The 18,762-nt window shown below is 39.2% G+C and overlaps 1 protein-coding gene across 1 annotated transcript in view; it reads right to left on the bottom strand.

Moving 5' to 3' along the window:
• Positions 1-1,097: 1,097 nt before the first annotated feature.
• Positions 1,098-18,762, bottom strand: part of LOC117438809 (N-terminal EF-hand calcium-binding protein 1-like) — a gene marked incomplete at both ends in the record, with an annotated part of 43,160 nt that continues 25,495 nt past the window's right edge. Inside the window, 7 exons of the mRNA XM_034074193.1 lie at positions 1,098-1,189; positions 1,952-2,029; positions 4,019-4,131; positions 5,344-5,397; positions 9,343-9,419; positions 11,617-11,729; positions 12,364-12,500. Coding sequence (XP_033930084.1) covers positions 1,098-1,189; positions 1,952-2,029; positions 4,019-4,131; positions 5,344-5,397; positions 9,343-9,419; positions 11,617-11,729; positions 12,364-12,500 — 664 coding nt within the window. The remainder of the gene's footprint in view (positions 1,190-1,951; positions 2,030-4,018; positions 4,132-5,343; positions 5,398-9,342; positions 9,420-11,616; positions 11,730-12,363; positions 12,501-18,762) is intronic.

Below are 18,762 nucleotides of genomic sequence, written 5' to 3'. Positions count from 1 at the left end.
ATGCTTTAATGAGCATTTTGAGTCCAATTTCAGGTACTCATATCTATTTAGGCATTTTAAAATTATGTTTACATTTCATTTTATGTTAATTGTACTTTGGCAGTGAGTGAACCGCCCCTGGAACATTCCTTTGTCATGTGCACTTTAGCTCTTGGACACCAAGAAGTTAGGAAAAATCTGCATTGTTTCCTTCAGCCAAGTTTGTCTTAAATCCAGCAGTCTCCCAGTAAGACAGAAGATTTTAATAGATTCTTGGTTCATTAAATGCAGTCTCCTGATACTGCAGGAATCCTTGGCATATAATTGTGTGTCCAGATCAGGCTCATGAGGTCTAAAAATGGGTTGGCTTCTTTCTTTCAAGGTGAAATCCCAGGTACAGAACTATGTAATATTTTGTTTTTTTGGTTTGTTTTTCTTTTCCCTGCTAGGTGGGATTTTTATTATTTTAAATGTATACTGTGCTCAGACATAGGAAAATTAGGGTTTCATTGTAATAGATTTGTGTTCCCTAACAAAAATTTGCTGTTCTCCTGCTGTAAATATGGTACTGATGCTTGCTTTGCTTCATCCTGCACCCTTTTGAGAAAGATAATGTTGCATACTTATTGGTTTGTATTAGAAACAATAATTTATAATGTTTTATTACCTTCCTGTTTCAGTTTTTTTTCTTTAAACACAGCAGGAAATATGTATAATAAATAGGTTAGTAAATGTCAATTATTAGTAATTAAGAATCTCTTCAATCAATGTAAGTATTAAGTTGATGAAATCTTCATCAGCATTTTTCTGCCCGAAAATCTTAAACAAGGTCTATTTTACTATTCACAAATACTATTGTTTAGGTATTTTCTTCAATAGTATATGCTAGCATAACTTTGCACTAATAAAATAAAGCATTGTGACTCTCATTCTTGCTGATGCACTTTACATTTCTATGCTTAAAATAAAAACATTTGGAGTTCCTCTCTCCTCTATACTTCATCAAAGATGATGTGACTAACAGTGATATTATGCAGTAGTCCTGCATAGAGAACACACTAACATAGCAGGATTCTTCACATGGAACAAATAAAATAATATGAAATATTAATATTTACCAGGGACTAGCATTGTTGTCACGATCTCTGGAGTTTCCAAGAAGTCCACATTACTTCTTTGGAATGTCTTGCTGTAATTCATTTGAAGGTGCCTAAATAATTGTAAAAAAATAAGAATATATTAGGTTTTGGGTTTTTTTTGTTTGTTTGTTTGTTTTTTAAAGGGGCTATTTTTGTACTTAATGAGCATTAGAAATTTTACAATTAATGCTGTATCAGAAATATTGTGCTTCAAAACATTGGCAATGATGACAGTAGGAGAGGAGACCAGATAAGCTGTGAAGTGCTTTCATGTTTTATTAAACACAGGTTAACTTCTGTGCCATTAACTGCCACTCAGAGGCACTGGGTAATTGGTTGTGAGCCAATGTAGTGTTGACATGTGTTACGAGTTTTATTGAGTCTTAGTGAAAGTAAACTTTTAACTGGGGTTTTGTTCAAAAGGAAAGCAACTAAGCTTCAAGAGACTTCTTCCTTCAGAATGGTTTGTGTCTACAGGTTTAGGATTGTAGGGTTTATTTGTGTTTTTTAACAGTAAATTTACTTAAGGACAATCTTTTTGTCTCAATTTCTCAGCTGGCTGCCTCCCACAGGCCAGAATTCACCTGGTAGGGCTTATTTAATCACTACAACTTCCATTCAAATTAGCTTTGTCTTTCTTTTTTTTTTTTTTTGTATGTGAGTATATTTAAGTCTTTAGCAACCAAAATATTGTTCTGAAGTATTGTGATGTATTTAACAAGAGTTCACTTAGCCATATTTAGAGTAAATTTTATTCAGTCTTTCTACATGATTGCTTTCCAATCTTCAAAACAGTATTACAAAACAAATCAAACCGAACCCCCAAAACTTACCTATTCCAGGCATTGCTGTTCTCCCAGAACTCATAAACAATGAAGCGGGAATCACTTTGAAGCTTCTGTATGGAAACACTAAGAATTGTAGAGTAGAAATTGTAGAATTTAAAGAAACATGGCAAAGTTATTGGACGTACACATCTTACTCCAAACTGCTTAAGAGTAGCACCAAATGCAGTGTTTTTGGGAAAGAAAAAAAAAAAACTAACCCCCCCCCACCTAACCCAAATAATAAAAGTAAAAAAAAAAAGTGATTACACACTACAAATTATGAGCTTTTTTTTTTTTTTTTTTTTTTTTTTTTCCCCTAAAAAATGTCTTGGAATATTTTCATGGCTTTTTTTAAATAAACATTTTATTTTACTGCACTTATGACGGACCCATTTATGAAACTCCTTTTTCATATCGCTCCAGAAGTGTGATTTATCTAAAGAACTGCTAATCAGTAATACAGAAAATAAATCAAACAACTGTGGTTCAGAGAAAATCGGCTAATACAGCTTATCATAGAATCACAGAATGGTCAGGGTTGGAAAGGACCTTAAGATCGTCTAGTTCCAAGTCCCTGCCACGGGTAGAGATGCCACTCAAACTGATGTTTAGATGTGTAGATAAAAATTATATATACGTATTTCTCAGTGCCCAAGTGTGAGACTGCCGATTTTACTACTGATGTCCTTGAAAACTTGTCTCAGATTATATTTCACTCTGTGAGAAGCAAAAATTGGTCTTTCTCCTGTTGTATGTGAAAACACATTGTAAATTAGCAAAAATACCAGGACTGTTGGGAAAAAAGTGATATGCAGCTACAGTAGAACTCAACCAGTAGATGGCAATACAGACTTACCAAATGCCGGTAAACCTGGGAAAGAAAGTCTCTTTTTGCCGTCATTTGTTAAGCCGCGTTCTGAAGTCGTGTCAGCTCTCTCGCCTGACAGGGTTGCAGTCATTGCAGTGTTTTGCTGCATGTTCATTTTTGGAGGAGGGCTGGGCAGTTTCTCAACTTTGTTTTTTCCAGCTTTTGGTCCAGAAGAGAGTTTTATTTTCGTAGAATCATAAAATGGTTTTGGTTGGAAGGGACCTTAAAGATCACCTTGTTCCAATGCCCTTGCCATGGGCAGGGACACCTTCCACTAGACCAGGTTGCTAAAAGATACATCCAGCCTGGCCTTGAACACTGCCAGGGATGTGGCAGCCACAGCTCCTCTGGGCAACTAGTCCCAGGGCCTCACCACTGCAAATAGATCACTCTTCTTTCAGCTATTTTTACTTTTTCTGGTCTGGGTGAACACTACTGATACAGTCCTAAGTGTGACAATCAAATAACCACAAGGCTCACAAATTAGGGATGTGACAGTCAGCTTTGGAAGCCTTTGAAGATACAGGAAGATCCTGTATTGTGCACACATTATGGAAGTATTTCTTCCAGAATGTTCTGTAGTGTGTAAAATAGCATTTTTCTCCAGCATGGTCAATTAAGAAATTCAGTACACTAGTGAGTCATTAAAATTATTCTTAACACAGATCTAATGTTTTCTTTAATTCTAAAAGAAGCAAAGCAGAAATATCCCAATTAGTTGAAAAATTTGCTTTTTCATTTTTCCCATTATTATGAATGAAAATTTTAAAATTGTAGCTAAAAGGGGAGATTATGAAAGATTATGAAAGCTTCCAAGCAGAGAACTGGCAAACAAGGTGATAAGTTGTTCATTTGCTAAGTGAGCTCAAATGAAGGATAGCAAGTGAGTTTTCCAATATAGCGTGTCAGCCTAGGGTCTTGCAGAAGCCATGAAGTGATGACCTGCAGAGCTGAGAAGTCTTAGAAGACTCTTTAGCTTTGAGGTAGTCTGTGTTGACATTTTGGGATACTACTTAGCCTGCACATACACTTTGACATGTCTTTGTGGTGTTAGTTGTCTTTGAAAAGCTCTGCCTTACACACATGACAGGAAAGAGGATGTTACAAGTTCTCTCTTCATAAATAATCCAGCTCCACTTAAAAGGTATTCAAGAAATTAGGCTGCATTCCTTCCTTCGGCCCAAGCACAATAACGCTGTACTTACTGCAAGCAGCCTCCCTGAGTAGAAGCGGATTCTACATACTGCTTCAGAGCAAGTCGGAATTCCTCAATTTCTTCTTCTATCACAGACATTTGACGTTGGACAATCATTATGTGCTAATACAAGAACACAACATTATTACTGTCATCATCTTGAGTTACCTGTGCTTTAAACTCAGAAAAGGCTACCATAAAACAATAAAAAACATAGTTTGCAGTCTCTGTTTTAATGATCTGGTGTGGAGAAGTATAAATGCTCATATGTGGCTTTTACATCTGGGCAAGGTGATGCACAGAATGGGAAAACACAAATGAGTGTCCACCTTAGAGAAAACAAGAGTTGTCTGAACCCTGGATGAGAGAGTAACTATGTGAAGCAAATGTTGATCTTTGAAATGTTGAGTAATAGAGCCAGCATGTTTCCTTGGATGAATCTGGATGCAGCCAGGTGTGAGGTTTGAGATAAGAGTGAATTCCCACAGTCTGCACTAGATGCAATGTTACTTTCATTGAGGTGCTCTTACAGTCTTTTACCTTTTAGAGCTATGACTCACTCACACCTCACCTTGATGAGATGCCTAAGGTAGCCCATGTTAAATGATGAACAGAGATTTCCTGTCTAGCAATACTGTATAATTAAAAAAAAAATAAATTCCTGTGATGAAAGAAGGAATTTGAGGGATCACCTCTTCTGGTTATTTTTTCATATGTATTTAATTCACATTTTGCTAGGTCCAAAGCCCTGAATGTATGAATGCTAGCGTATCAGAAAAAATGAGCTTGATCTTGGGACATAAGCTTACTTAACACTAAGTTTATTGTTGGTCATGCTTTTGGTTTTGTAAGTTGCAATACTGAGTATTGCTTAGTAATAGATGATCTCCCATCTTTCCTGATAAGGTTCCTGTAGCAGTTTTGGAAAGGAGGGAGGGAGGGAGGAAGGAAGGGGAGAAGGCCATACAACAGTGATTTAAAGCATGCATTCAGCATTAGGTGATTTGGAGCAGAGAAGCCATCACCCCTTAATCACTGCTGCCAGATTAGTAAATCTTATTAATGGTACCTCTTCCTCCTTACGTGAGTTGAGGTTTTGGCTACTGCATCCTTTGAAAATGAGACAAAAATTAATATAATAGTTTTGCCCACATATTCTGTTGTTGGCTCCTGCACGATGTATCCTGCTAACTAAAATGGTTCCTTATTGCTGGAAAAAGTGAGGATGGTGATTTTTTATATTAGTTTTCAACAAAAGAGATCAGGTGAGATTGTGGTCTCAATATCTAGCATGCAAAAGCGAATGTCAAAATCATTATCTTGAAAAGCACTTACAGATCTTGCATTTTCTTCCAAAACCTCCTCTTCAAATGGCTCGAGCTTTAGGTCCTTTGAGGCAGTTGAAAAGAAAATAGAAATATACGAGGCAATACTACATCTGTAGTCTGCTCTTACCTTTTTAACAAACTATTCCAATAGCTAGATTCTGTTTAATTTCCAGAAGTTATAATTAAATCCCTTCTTTATTAGCTGTAAGTCAAATAGAAGCATTGTTTGCAATATCTTGCATGCTTCAGTGGTTAAATCCAACCTAAGCTGTTCATACAGTTTTTATTTATAATGCTGATCAGGTGATATTTCATTTGTAAGAAATCCATTTATTCACAAATGTGTAAGACAGATACCTTCTGAAGTTGTCATGTGGACTATGGAGATGAGCAAGGATGGTGATTTGAATTACAGAATCAACTATGTTGGAAATGACCTTTAAGATCATCAAGTCCAACCATTACCCCAGCACTGCCAGGACCACCACTAAACCATGTCAATAAAAGCCTCATATACACAGTTTCTGAACACTTTCAGGGACGGTGATTCCACTGCTTCCCTGGGCAGCCTGTTCCAATGCCTCATTACCCTCTCAGTGAAGAGATTTTTCCTAATACCCAGTCTAAACCTCCCCTGGTGCAGCTTGATGTCTTATCACTCGACACTGATCCCCACCTCATTATTACCTCCTTTCAGGTTGTTGTAGAGATCGATAAGGTCCCCCCCTGAGCCTCCTTTTCTCCAGACTAAAAAAACCCAGTTCCCTCAACCTCGTTTGAAATGAAGTATCAGCTACCATTCTGCAATCATAAAACTTTACATGGCAGAAACTTCCCTATGGGAGTTAAAGGTTGCAAGGGACTGTTTTTCAGTATTGCTCCAAGTCAGGTTTCTGAACTACTGCACTTGCTTCTGAGGACAGGCAGGGCAGCAGCAAACAGATGCATCTGGGAGGCAGCAGTATGCTTGCTTGGCACACAGACTGGATGTGCACTTCATGAGTCGGTGATTCATGCAAACGCCGTCTAGTAATGCACACAAAATGAGCATTTACATGCCAGGCACATGCAGTACCTTCAAGCCCAGTGCCATATGGGTATTCTGGAAAATATCCATATGCCTGACAAAAAGCAGACTGATTTGCAGTAAGCAGCTGGAGCAAGATACGCTCTTTGTTAGTGGTATTTCATGTCCTACTGCACACAATTCTTGTGTGAGAAAGAGAAAAATATTCTGCTTCCCACTGGGTGAGGATTGATTAACCTCAAGGAGCAAGTGTTTTGCTAGCACAAATACTGTACTCGTGGAAAAGCCAAGAAGAGCTGTGCAGGTAGAATCCAAATGACCAGGGGACCCACACCAGCAGCAGGTGGCAGAGCAAGGCAGGAGTGAAGTTGCAATCACACTAAGTCCAATATAGCTTTACTTCTGTAGAATGTGCATAGAGGGGCATGACATGCATGACTGGAGGGAAGAAAACCCAGCTTTTAATAGCTCATTTGTCAGTGCAGACACTTCAGGTAAAAGCCCTGAGGGAAAATGCATATTCCTGTGGCTCTTTTATACTTACAGTGCCTTTTATTTCTAGGGGAAACAAATGGAAAAAGAGAGGGAAGGAATGACTCGAGTTGTACTGGAAACTCTCTACTAAGATAGCAAGAAAAGTGTTCCATTTTTTTTTCCAGAAAAAATGAATGTAGAAAACAAAAAGATATTATTTGAGGGAAAAAAGACAACTTACGAGACTGGTTCATGGTTAAATTCACCTTTTACAGAAGACAGCAGAAGAATGAGACAACACTAAATCCTTCACCAGGCAGTTTTTCAGTAGGAAACACAGATGGATAATTTGCCAGTCCCCTTAAGAAGTTTTAAAAGTCTATGCCCTGCCCTTTGGCACTGAGAACCTTTTCAGGCTGAGGTTGAAGATTTTATTTAAGAGTTTATCTGTAGCAGATTTGATCATTTCTAACATCCTTGTTAAACATCCTCAAGTTATATACTACAAAATGGTTGGCTGCTTTCTGTAATGCTTGCAGTGCATTAGTGCTGTATGCCAGACCTCTTTTTTCAGTCACATTCTTTTAAAAGTTAAGTTTCCTTGAACTCCTTTTGGCATCAGTCCGTGTCGGGAGGCAACTGTGGCAGGACAGGGAGCTGCTGTTTCCAAAGCAGAGCTGGGAATAAAGCTGGACCAAAGGCGGGAGTCGTGTTTCATGATGGACTTTGACATTTCAAAATCCAACTTTGAACTATTAATAAAAAAACATGTTGCTACTAAAATGTCATTAATGTGGCAACTGCTGTGTAATTGCTTTCCTCATGCAGAAATGACCTCTGGGAGGAAGCTGCTGTGTGCAGGTGGATGGGTATGCCCAGGCCAGAGGCTTATTGGAGTGAGCAGACCGTGAGGAGCTGTTGATCACAGCAAGGAGCAGAGTGAGCAGCTGACAGAAGTTACAGACAGTGCCACAAGGAACAACCAAATTTCACAGCTGGTTAAGGAGAAATGATGTGAGAGACTGTCAGACCTCAGGGATAACCAAAGGGAGTACTGAGGTTTTGGAGAGCAGCCCTACATGGCCAGGAGTGCCAGGGGTGACTGCATCAGTCATGCAGCTAATCAGTTATAAAGCCAAGATAACTGAAATACCAACTTTTGATCCCAAAGTGGGACCAAAGGGTAAAAGTAATTAGGAGCAGTTTGTTCATTTGGGAGGGAGCAATGGCAGAGAAAGGTCAGTATGTTTGTCTTGCTGAGCTCTGTGCCAGGTCACCACCATTTATTCTGGCTTCTTGTCTCATCCCTCACTTAACTACCTTTTTTCTGTGTGTATAATTTGCTACTGAACTCAAGCCAGACTAGCAGGCAAGAAGGAGAAGACACTTGTCTGCCAGGACCCAAGGTCTGAGCCAGTGCCTGGCCAAGGGGCATGGATAGAGCCACAAACACTAGATAGACTTAAGGCCCATGCTAATGTTCACAGGGGAACATCCATCCTGTTGTATTTTCATGTTTCTGCAAGTGATGCCTGTCTGAGGGTGCTGGTGAAGGTACCTGTGCTGCTGTGCTTTTGACCAGTGTCTTTGGAGTATGTGCACAGCCTCACTGCTGGTGAGCACTGACCTACACGGAGGAGCAGCATCAGCCTGATTGGGCCTGGAGCAACTCCTGGGTCTGAGAGCAATTCAACCTAAAACCTCGCCTCTAGTAGACAACACAGGAATTTAAAACCTTACTTAAAACCCTACTTTCTTCTCCAGAAAGAAAAAGTCATCACACATAGACATAACCCAAATTTTAAAAGATAGGGTAGCATTCAATCTCATTGAAAGAAAAAAGAAACAGGTACTTTATCTACAGACAGATGTTACTCAGGTTTTTACAAGGCCCTGGAAGCCCTGGTTTCATTGGATCAGATGGGTCATTTGTCAGATGCCCAGATGGCTCTGCTTTGGCATGGGAACTGCAGGCAGTCTCCAGGCTCTGGGAGCTGGTGCAACCAGCTCCCAGGCAGGATGATAAGACTTGCATTAGCTTTTGGTTGAACTGTACTTATTACGAATAGTGTTTTAACCTTTATAAATCAGTTTTCTCTGGTGGGGAAGGAGGAAACACAATTTTATGTCAAGTTTTAGTGGGAAAGTTTAGAGAGGAAAAGACAAAAAAGATCCTAAAAAGAGAGGATGATTTGTCCCATGTTCCCCAAAACAGACATAAGTAAATACAACAGAATCCTCCAGTCATAATGTGACTATTCAATTCTTGATGAACAGCTGGATCTGTGATGATGGAAGGGGGAAAGGAAAACAGAAAAAAAACATGTCATACTCTGATGAAGCAGGGAAGAAGGTGGAAGGAAAAATGTAGGGATTTAATGGGTGTTAGCTCTCTTAGGTAATGTTTCACTCACTGATTGGAAAGGCTGGAACTGGAACACGGAAAGCAGTTGTGGTTTAAGGATTTCTTTACTGAGAGACAAACAGGTGAAAAGAAAGACACACCTTCTTTTCCAGCCTGTCAATCAGGTTTTGGAGTCTGTTTATCTGGGTCATCCACTGGCCATTTTCCTCCATCCAACCTTTGGAAAACATAAATAATGAACATTTATCAAATGTTACTCAATACTGGAATACAGCACATTAATTTATTTTATAAAAATGGTTGGCTTAGCTGGCAATTTATTTTGTTTCTTGAAGATTGTGCTGCAACTAGTTCCATGTTCATTTAGGTGTAATGAAAGGAAAGCATGATTTTGACTATATGAATTATTTTCTTTCTTTTAGATACAACTGAAATCCAATATAGAATGAAAACTACATTCCAGATTAATACATTCAACTGCTTTTGAAATCACGCTGGTACCTCAAGAAAGAAATACTCTCCTCTGCAGATGTAACCAGCTCATTACCTGAGTAGCTTCTGCTCAAAATTCATAAATCATCTGATGTGTGTGTGTGTGTGTGTGGGTGTGTGTGTGTTAAGGTTTTCTCTATCTTAGTATTTTTCTTAGTTTGCCATTTCTTCATCTTCTTTATGTAAAGGTGTCTCTAAGAGCAGGAGTCAGCTCTTCTGCTGCATAGCAAGCGTGTCTTTGGGATTCCTTTCAAATACATCCCATGGAGGGACCACATGTGTGTCTTGACTGCAGTTCCTCTTTCCTCTGAGAGCATCCATGAAAGTGAAAGAAAGGCAGTTGAGAATGTCTGAAATATCCTGGCATGGGCAATACAACTCTGGTGACAGTGTTACTTCCTCCTGCAGAGACAGCAGAGCTGCTGTAGGAACCTGAGTGCAAGGACATTGCCATAGTCAGTCTGTTGCTATTCTTAGGGTCCTGATGCAGTGTTTCCAGCAGAATTTCAGGATTATTCAAAGGTTAAGAATATGAATGTTCTTTCCAAAAAAAAAACCAAACCAAACCAAAACACAACATTCTTATGAACAGTAGAAAAGAATTAATTGGGTGTACATCTGCAGCTAAGTGATCTAGGTTGCTGGCATGGCATGTTGAGGAATCCTGATATTCAGAGATTCCTGAAGGAGCCTCCTAAAATAATTGTAGAATGGCTTGTATGCATTGGGAATAAGGGGCCTTTTTCATTCAGATAAGAGTCATTTAGCTGTTTTCATACTTAACCTCTGAGGGGTTTTCAGCTTTTTAATAGTTATCTGCAATATGCTGTCTTTAAGGCTTTCATGTATCCCCTAATTATGGTATAACCTTGTGGTGGACTCTGTAGCTAATTTAATAACATTAACTCGATGTCTTTGCAGCTAATGACCCTTTCTCCACCTTTCCAACCAAACAGCATTCCTAGGTGCTTGATGAATTGCAGCAATATTTTTATTAGGATTGATCCATCCTCCACTAGATTCTCCTAGAATCACAGAATAGTTAGGGTTGGAAAGGACCTTAAGATGATCTAGTTCCAACCCCCCTGGATGAGATTTTGGGTTTGAGATGTGAAATTTATGCCTGTGGTGACTGCAAATTTTGACTGATTCAAGATCAATTATGCTTTGTCATAATAACTTTTGTATCTTTTTCTCCCAAGTCATGGAAGTTAGCAGCAGAGGAAAGACTAAAGACACTGTGTCTTGTCTCTTTATATGGATAAGACATGCCCCTTTTAGAAGACTTCTTAGCACCCCATCTCTGCTGCAGCCATAACTGTATAGTGATCTGATATCATATAGCAAAGGTGAAGCTAGAAAATGTTCTACAAAGGCACAAGTATCTCTGAGCCTCTCTAAAGTCTCTGGAAAATTTTGCTTTGCTAAAGCCTCAAGAAAATACTAAAGGAAACATGTATGTGCATGATGAGAGCAGTTGCTGGTATCACCCACAGTGTGAATGTGTACGTCAGTGACTGCTCTAAAGAGAGAGAAAGGTTATTTATCAGAAACTGAAGACTTTTCAGCACATGCTCTTGATATGCAAATTGAGTAGCTTGCTCGTTTTCCAGCTGAGAGTTCCTGTGGCACTTGGACTATGTTTTGACCAAACAAAGAAATCTTAATACTTGGGATGTACCATGGGTGTGATACGTAGAGGAGGCAGAGTGTGGCTTTACCTGAACAAGTACAAAGGCTAAAGAAGTGCTGGCTTGAGAGTTGAGCACACACACACTGCTGAGGTGTTACTGTGCACATGGATAGCAGGCAGTAAGGAGGAAGACCAAGTGCTGAGACAAACAGATCTTGTCTAGTACATTTTTTCTGTATATGTGTGTGTATGCTTGCTTTAAATATCTTTAAAATGTGAAATGCCATACCTGTGCTAAAACGAGGGCTGTTTGGTGACAGGCTGTTATTCCTCTGCAGCCTTCGAGATGAGTGTTTTCCTGGCCACTGAATTGAGAGCACTTCTGGTTTTGCTGGATCTTGCCTGCACAGAAACGAGAGACTTTATAAAGTAAAAAAAAAGAATAAGATGGTGTAAACCTATCTTTTAGGGAGAGAAAGCTCAAAGTTAGCGTTTGTGACGTGGTTCTGACCTGACCTAACGAACCATTCACACCGTTCCCTCATTCACATGAGTTTCACAACATCTCTGCGGAGGTACTGGGTCACAAGAACAGCTAAAAGCAAGATATGAACTTTAATGGTTGACTTCTTCAGCTTAAAGATTGAAAAGATAAACAGTAACATATATCTGATAGCAAGGAAGGAAAACTGATGAGAATTAGCTAATACTGGATGGAGAGCAGATACATTTCTGGGTCTGTGAGTACCCTTAAATTAGTTTAGGAATGTGTTAATGGGATTTTGATTCAGACAGTCTGTTTCTGGGTTAAGCATAGTTGAAGATGATTCTACACAGGGACTGGGGCATCTGCACTAGGAACTAACTTGTTTTCTCCAAAATAGCTGTAGTTGAAGTGCTGAGTTTGCCTGCCTTTTCCACTGCTACTCCTATATTCCTTCAGTTTGTGGGGTGAAATGTAAAATGGTGTTGGAGGTTCATGGTGACCCCTCTCTGCTCACACCCTTCACTGTAGCTGGGCAGGAGGTCTGCTCACCTCTCCTGCCGAGTCTGTTCCTCTGTGGTTTCCATGGCACACTCCACGGAGCTCTGGAGGGACTGAAGCTGGTTCAGTGTTTCCTTCAAAAGAAAGCGAGTCACAAACTGCTCCAAATTAGAAGCTTCCTGATAGTCCTAAAAAAATAAAAAAATAAAATAAGGATTTGCCTACTAGGTTAGAAATACATGAGGAAAGATTCTGATTTAATTCAGAAAGGAAGCAGCTTGGATGTTTTCATGCCTATACATGTGAACCACATAAGCAACCTATCTTTACATTTTGGGACAAAAGACCTCTACGTTTCCAGGTTTAAATGCTGATCCCACCCAAGCTGAGAGAGTGTCTCAACATCATTTTCACCTCCAAAAAAACCTCTTTTCCTTACATTTCTTAACTCCAGTTGATGGCAGTACCACATTACTTCTTAAGTGTGGAAAAGCCAAGATATGATTGACAACTGTAGAAATAGCTTTTATTCAGCTCTGCACTTGTGAAAGAAGTATATCGAGCCCACTGGCCTATCTCTGACAGCGATTATGGGAATAGTCTTTGAGCAAGGCACATGCTTAGTGATACTCCCCAGAAAACTCCACGCTTGGCTGGAGGACTGCCTGTGCCAGAGAGATGCCTTCTGGATTTAACAGTCTTTAACTGGATTTTGTTCCTATAATTTGTTTCATTATTTTTGCAACCATGTATCAATATATTTCACAATTACACTAAATGCATTCAGAAATTCCTTGAATTGGAGCTTGGCTTAAAGTTTGCACCTATATTTAGCATAATATAAAAAACCTCTTTGTGGTTTTCTCATTAATGAATATAATAGAGAGGATAGACCCCTAGAGCCTCTGCTTACTGTGTAGAGCTGCCATCTGGAAAAGGGAAGGAAAATGGACTTCCCTCTCTAACTCTGAATGAATTTGTTGGGTCCTACTCTGATGAAAGTATGCTGGTGTGCATTTTTCATATGCCCTAAGTCTACTTATGTGTGCAGAAATCCCATTCAGCTGATCCTGAAAGCCTTTGGCTACAATTCAATCTAAAATGGTTTCATAAAATATGAGGTACATTGAATGGAAGAGTTCTCTAGTCACCATATTTGAAGATGGATTGATGGTCTGTAATCTCCAAGCTTTAAAGAAAACCTGTCATTTGAATGTTGTTACCTCCTACTCAAGCTGACAACCCATTTGAGTATTTTTGGCAATGCATGAGTATTTTCAAGCTCTTCCCTGTTCTTCTCAATGTGAAATGCCTTTTGACTTTTAGACTTCTCTTGGAATTTTTGCATGTACTTGTTTGCAATCAGAACACAAATGTGGGATGTTTTGAAACTTAAATGTAAAATAAAAGGACTAAGTTAATAGCTTTAAAAGCGTTTTGCTCTCAAGTGAGAGCAGTCGATTCACAGTATGTGTTATTAACTTAGTTCTTGTTGGAAGACTTCCGCTAGAGAGATCTCAGATGTTAATCCACCCATGAGTCATCGGAACTTACTCATGTTGCCAAGAGCAACTTCTATATTTACTTCTGTCTTCAGATGAAACAGGTGTAAGCCACTCTCCAACAAATAATTTCTCATTTACACTTTTTAAGATAGATTTTCATGGGAGATTGTCCACCTTTTGAATGAATGCCTTAAGCTCACACCTGTCCTACAAAAACATTTATGGCAACCTTTATGATTAGCATATCTTATTATGCAATAGCAAAGCTTATTTTCTTCTTCTTCTTCTACATTGTCTTCATGGCAACTGATTTAAAACTGGTGCACCTGGCAGACATCATTTAATTTCAAAGGACTTTGGTTCTCTGGGACATGTTAGAACAACACGTGTAGTATAGGCAGTTAAATCAAACCCTGCAGAAGAAATCCAGGGTATGTTACAACTTTTCACCTTCCACCAGTACTCTTGGAAATAAGGGATGACAGAACCGACCACTTCTTGTAAGTTTTTGAATATCAAGGTAATCTCACAAAAGTAGAATAATCAAAGTGTTTCAAAATCCTGGGCATCCAAAAAGCAAGTCCTACAGATACCTCCATATAGCTTCCTGCTTGTAGTCATTGTAAATCTGATACCAGTATGCTGAATTACAACTTAAAATGTACATCCATCCTGTTTCATTTTGCTTATTGTTCAGGTGGGCCCTTGCTGATGGGAGGGGATCATACAAGCATTAGCTCTGTAATACTTGCTGCTCTCTGAGGCTGGCTGCTTTTTACTCCTTTAGAAATATTTCCTGCACTCAAAAATCATTAAGATTTCAGGGTTTTTTTTTTCCCATCAGAACTACTACAGGTTTGTGCATCACACCAGGATTTAGTCTTTTTTTTTCTGCCTGTTCTGTTGTTCCGTAAGTTCTATACTTGGAAAAGACCTATGGAAAAGATCCTTGTGGTCTTTAAATACAGCTTACAGTTACCAGTACACAGAGATTTTTTCTAAAGATGGGTCATGTGGGCAGGATGCTAACATATCTGTGCGAGTCTACAGTTATCAAAGACTCTTTCTTTATGTACATTTTGTCCAAATAGTAGTGCTTACAACTCTTCTATATGGAAGACTTAACTCTTTTAATGGGTAAGTGGCTACTCAGTGTTTTTCTTTAAGTAATGGCTCCAAGCCATCAAATCTGAGCTCACGGCAATGTTGGACAACTTTGACTGGTGCCCACTGAAAGACAACTCTGTCTACCCGTTCTTCTAAATTTCTTCAAAGGTCATGAAAAAAGCTATTCAGCATATATAAATTGTCAGCATTGTTATAATTTAAGTCATGGAGGGAAAACGATTGACCATTACAACTCAGCTTAAACCTCAGCTCCAGCTTTCAGCAATGAGGAATTACATGCTTTGTTATCATTTCACCACTCTGGTTCATACAGAAAAATGCTTTCATTTGCATTTCACTAGAGGCACAATGGTACAAGATTTCATTAGGGAAAGACATTGTTATTTCTGAATTAAGAAAAATGTGTATCAATTTATCAAGTGTATATTATATTAAAATCAGTGTAAGTGGCATGCCCAGTATTTGTATTGTTAGTGTATCATGTCACCAATTAATAATAGGACCCACTGATGGTGTCTATATATAAATTAGAAAAATTACCTGTTTAATTTCATTAGCTGCAAATTACCATTCATTAGCATATACATTATACTGAGCAGCAGTTTGAGTAGTCCACATGAAATAACTCTGTGTTAACATATCACTCTGCTTGTTAGTTTTACTGATTGTGAGTGAATGAGAGTAATTTTCCATATCTGCTTCATCAAGAGGCAACTGTAACCTTTGTAAGCAGTTAAGATTTGAGTTCCCATTAATGCAACTGAAAATACACATAAGTGGGTGATTCTCTGTGGAAAAGGTCACTGTGGTCTTTAAAGCTTGCTTGCAGTTGTGATAAAAGGTTCAGAAGAGGTTCTCCTTTTATAATGATGGAGGTGGTGGGGTTAGGTATCCATATTGCTGGAGTCCACATCTCAGGGCCACCACAGGTTCAGTCATTCTCTTGATCCTCTCAAGTCCTGGTGCCAGCCAGTGACCTGATACTACACTGCACTTATCGAAAGAGCAGCTCCTTGAGATGGGAAGGATGGAGATACCTGTGTTCACTGACTTGGAACATGCAAACTAAATTTGGTTGGGGAAAAAAAACCTGAAATCTCTCAGAAGGGGTGGGAGCTTAGGCAGAAGTTCCACAAATATAGTGGGAAAGGACATCTGGCTGTCATCTAGTTCAAACCCCTTTTCAGAGCATGGCCAACGTCAAAGCTAGTGCAGGCTGCTCAGGGCGATCTCCAGCTCAGTCTGGATGGAACACCTCCAAGGATGGAGATTACTCCATCTCTCTGCAAAAAGAATTTACCATATGCCTCTTCCCTTCCACAACCTGCAGACATTGCCTCTTGTGCTTTTGCTGTGCACCCCTGAAAGAGATGATGTTGTTTCGTCTTCACTATAACACCACTTTAGACAGCAGAATTACATCTTTCCACAGCCTCTTCTCTAGGCTGAACAAACTTGGTCCCCTTGGCCTCTCCTTCCTGTATTGCTATTCTACTGTGTAGCACATTATGTTATATAGCACTTTATAATTTATTTATTGTACTTTATTTGTAAAATTACTTCTAATAGTTATTACTGTTTCTTACTTTGCAATTTTCTGTTTCCTATTTTATGTGTCATATAAAAATAATTTCATAAAAGATACTTATGCTTATCTTTACAGAAAATACTCCCAAGGTGACTGAAAAGTAGTTATAATTGACAAAGACTCAGAGAGGAGTAATCTATTTAAATTTCCCGTAATCATGGGATGTCTCCTGCTCTGTGTGTTTATCCTGAATTAGTGGGACAATGCCATGTGTTACAACTTTAAATTGAGGATATAAAATTAGTCAGGATAACTGGTATGCTGGTGTGAATTTTTCATATGCCCACAGGAAAAAAAAATCTAAAAAAAAAAAAATCAAGCATTTTGATTTAATTCCCTAGGATCTAGTTCTTCAGACTGTATCAGAAGAGTAAAGTCAAGAGTAAAATCATAAATTCACCAGAAGCCAGATCCAGAGATGCTCACTGTGTTGACTTTTACAGCATCCTCATTGTAAAAAAAAAGCATAGCACACCAAACTATTACATAGATTCAGCTTCAGGTTTTGAGTGCAGCACAAGCTTTCCAAGTTTATCAAAGTACTTTATTTGGAATCAAATACATGTTTCAGTTCTGCCTACAGAATTGGAACAGTGACAATCTCTACTAACCACTTGCAGCGCTGATGTAAGAGCAAGGAAAAAAATAGGTAATCATGGGCGATTATAGGAGAATATTGATGTTTAATTGTAATAGCATGCATCAGAACCACATAGTCTATCACTCTACTGGGATTACTGAAGAAGTAATATACTCCTGCTGCAGTAATAGTATGTATGAAATTCATGCGTGGATAAAAAAATAACTTGTATTTAACTGCTATTAAGTGCATCACACAGCTTGAGACAAGAAATTGTGTTTTATATCAGCAGGTAGGAGGGATATGTGTAATGCCACTGCTCCTGGGACAAGTTTGTAAAGACTGCAAGGAAAACATCAAAGCTGTTGGTGGTGGTTTTGATAGGTATTGACAGGAGAATGGCTAGGTTAAATATTTCTTTTTCTGCTCTGAAGTTGATTCTATACACTTCTATGTTTAAAGGTATGGATAATAACTTAATTAAGGGGTTTGGTTGGTTGTTTGCTTTTAAGTTCTGAGTATTTAACACATCTTCTCTGCTATTAGCAGAATTTTGAGCATTGCCTCCTTCTTACCTGGTAGGTATAAGACTTCCAGAAAAAGATTAAAAGAATTTTCATTATTCTGATAAGGAGCTAGAAGAACCTTGACTTGCCCTAATAGTCACAATCTTAAATAAATTTCACAGATAGAAAACCCTATGAAATTAAATTCTAAAGCCTCATTTATTAATATCTCTAGCTAAAATTAATTGTTTATTCATAGGGTCATCTCTGCCTTTAGCAAGGTGCAACTAGTGATATATTTAGCCATATCACCAGCATTCTTCTCTCACAAGAGGTGTTCCCAGGACTCAGTATTCAGGGCAGTTCTGTTTAGTATCTTTGCCAGTGATCTGGATGAGGGGATCAAGTGTACCCTCAGTAACTTTGCAGATGACACCAAGTTGAGAGCAGGAGTGTTGATCTGCTGAAGGATAGGAAGGCTCTACAGAAGGATCTGGACAGGCTGGATCAAGGGGCTGTGGCCAGTAGTATGACGTTCAACAAGGCAAAGCACCAGGTCCTGCACTTGGGCAACAACAACCCCATGGAACACTCCAGGCTTGGGGAAGAGTGGCTGGAAAGCTGCCAGTGGAAAAAGACCTGGGGATGCTGGTTGACTGAGCTGAACATGGGCCAGCTTGTGCCCAGGTGTCCAAGAAGGCCAACGGCATCCTGGGCTGTATCAGAAATAGCGTAGTCAGCAGGACTAAGTAAGTGATCATCCCCCTGTACTTGGTGAAGATGCACCTCAGATCCTGTGTTCAGTTCTGGCCCCTCACTGCGAGGGAGACATTGAGGTGTTAGAGCAGGTCCAGAGAAGGGCGAAAGGCTGTTGAAGGGTTTGGAGCGCAAGTGTGATGAGGAATGTCTGAGGGAACTGGGGGTGTTTACTCTGGAGAAGAGAAGGCTCAGGCGGGACCTTATTGCTGTCTACAACTACCTGAAAGGAGAATGGAGTGAGGCTGGGGTTAGTCTCTTTCCCGGGTAACAAGTAATAGGAAAAGAAAAAATAGCCTCAAGCTGCCAAGGACAGGTGTGGTTTAGATTGCATATTAGGGAAAACTTCTTCCCAGAAAGCGTGTCAAGCACAGAAACAGGCTGCCC

Source organism: Melopsittacus undulatus, unplaced genomic scaffold, assembly GCF_012275295.1.
Source record: "Melopsittacus undulatus isolate bMelUnd1 unplaced genomic scaffold, bMelUnd1.mat.Z mat_scaffold_630_arrow_ctg1, whole genome shotgun sequence".
Taxonomy (NCBI): Eukaryota; Metazoa; Chordata; class Aves; order Psittaciformes; family Psittaculidae; genus Melopsittacus; species Melopsittacus undulatus.
The sequence above is the reverse complement of the archived record's forward strand: the minus strand, read 5'-3'. Positions and strand labels throughout refer to the sequence as shown.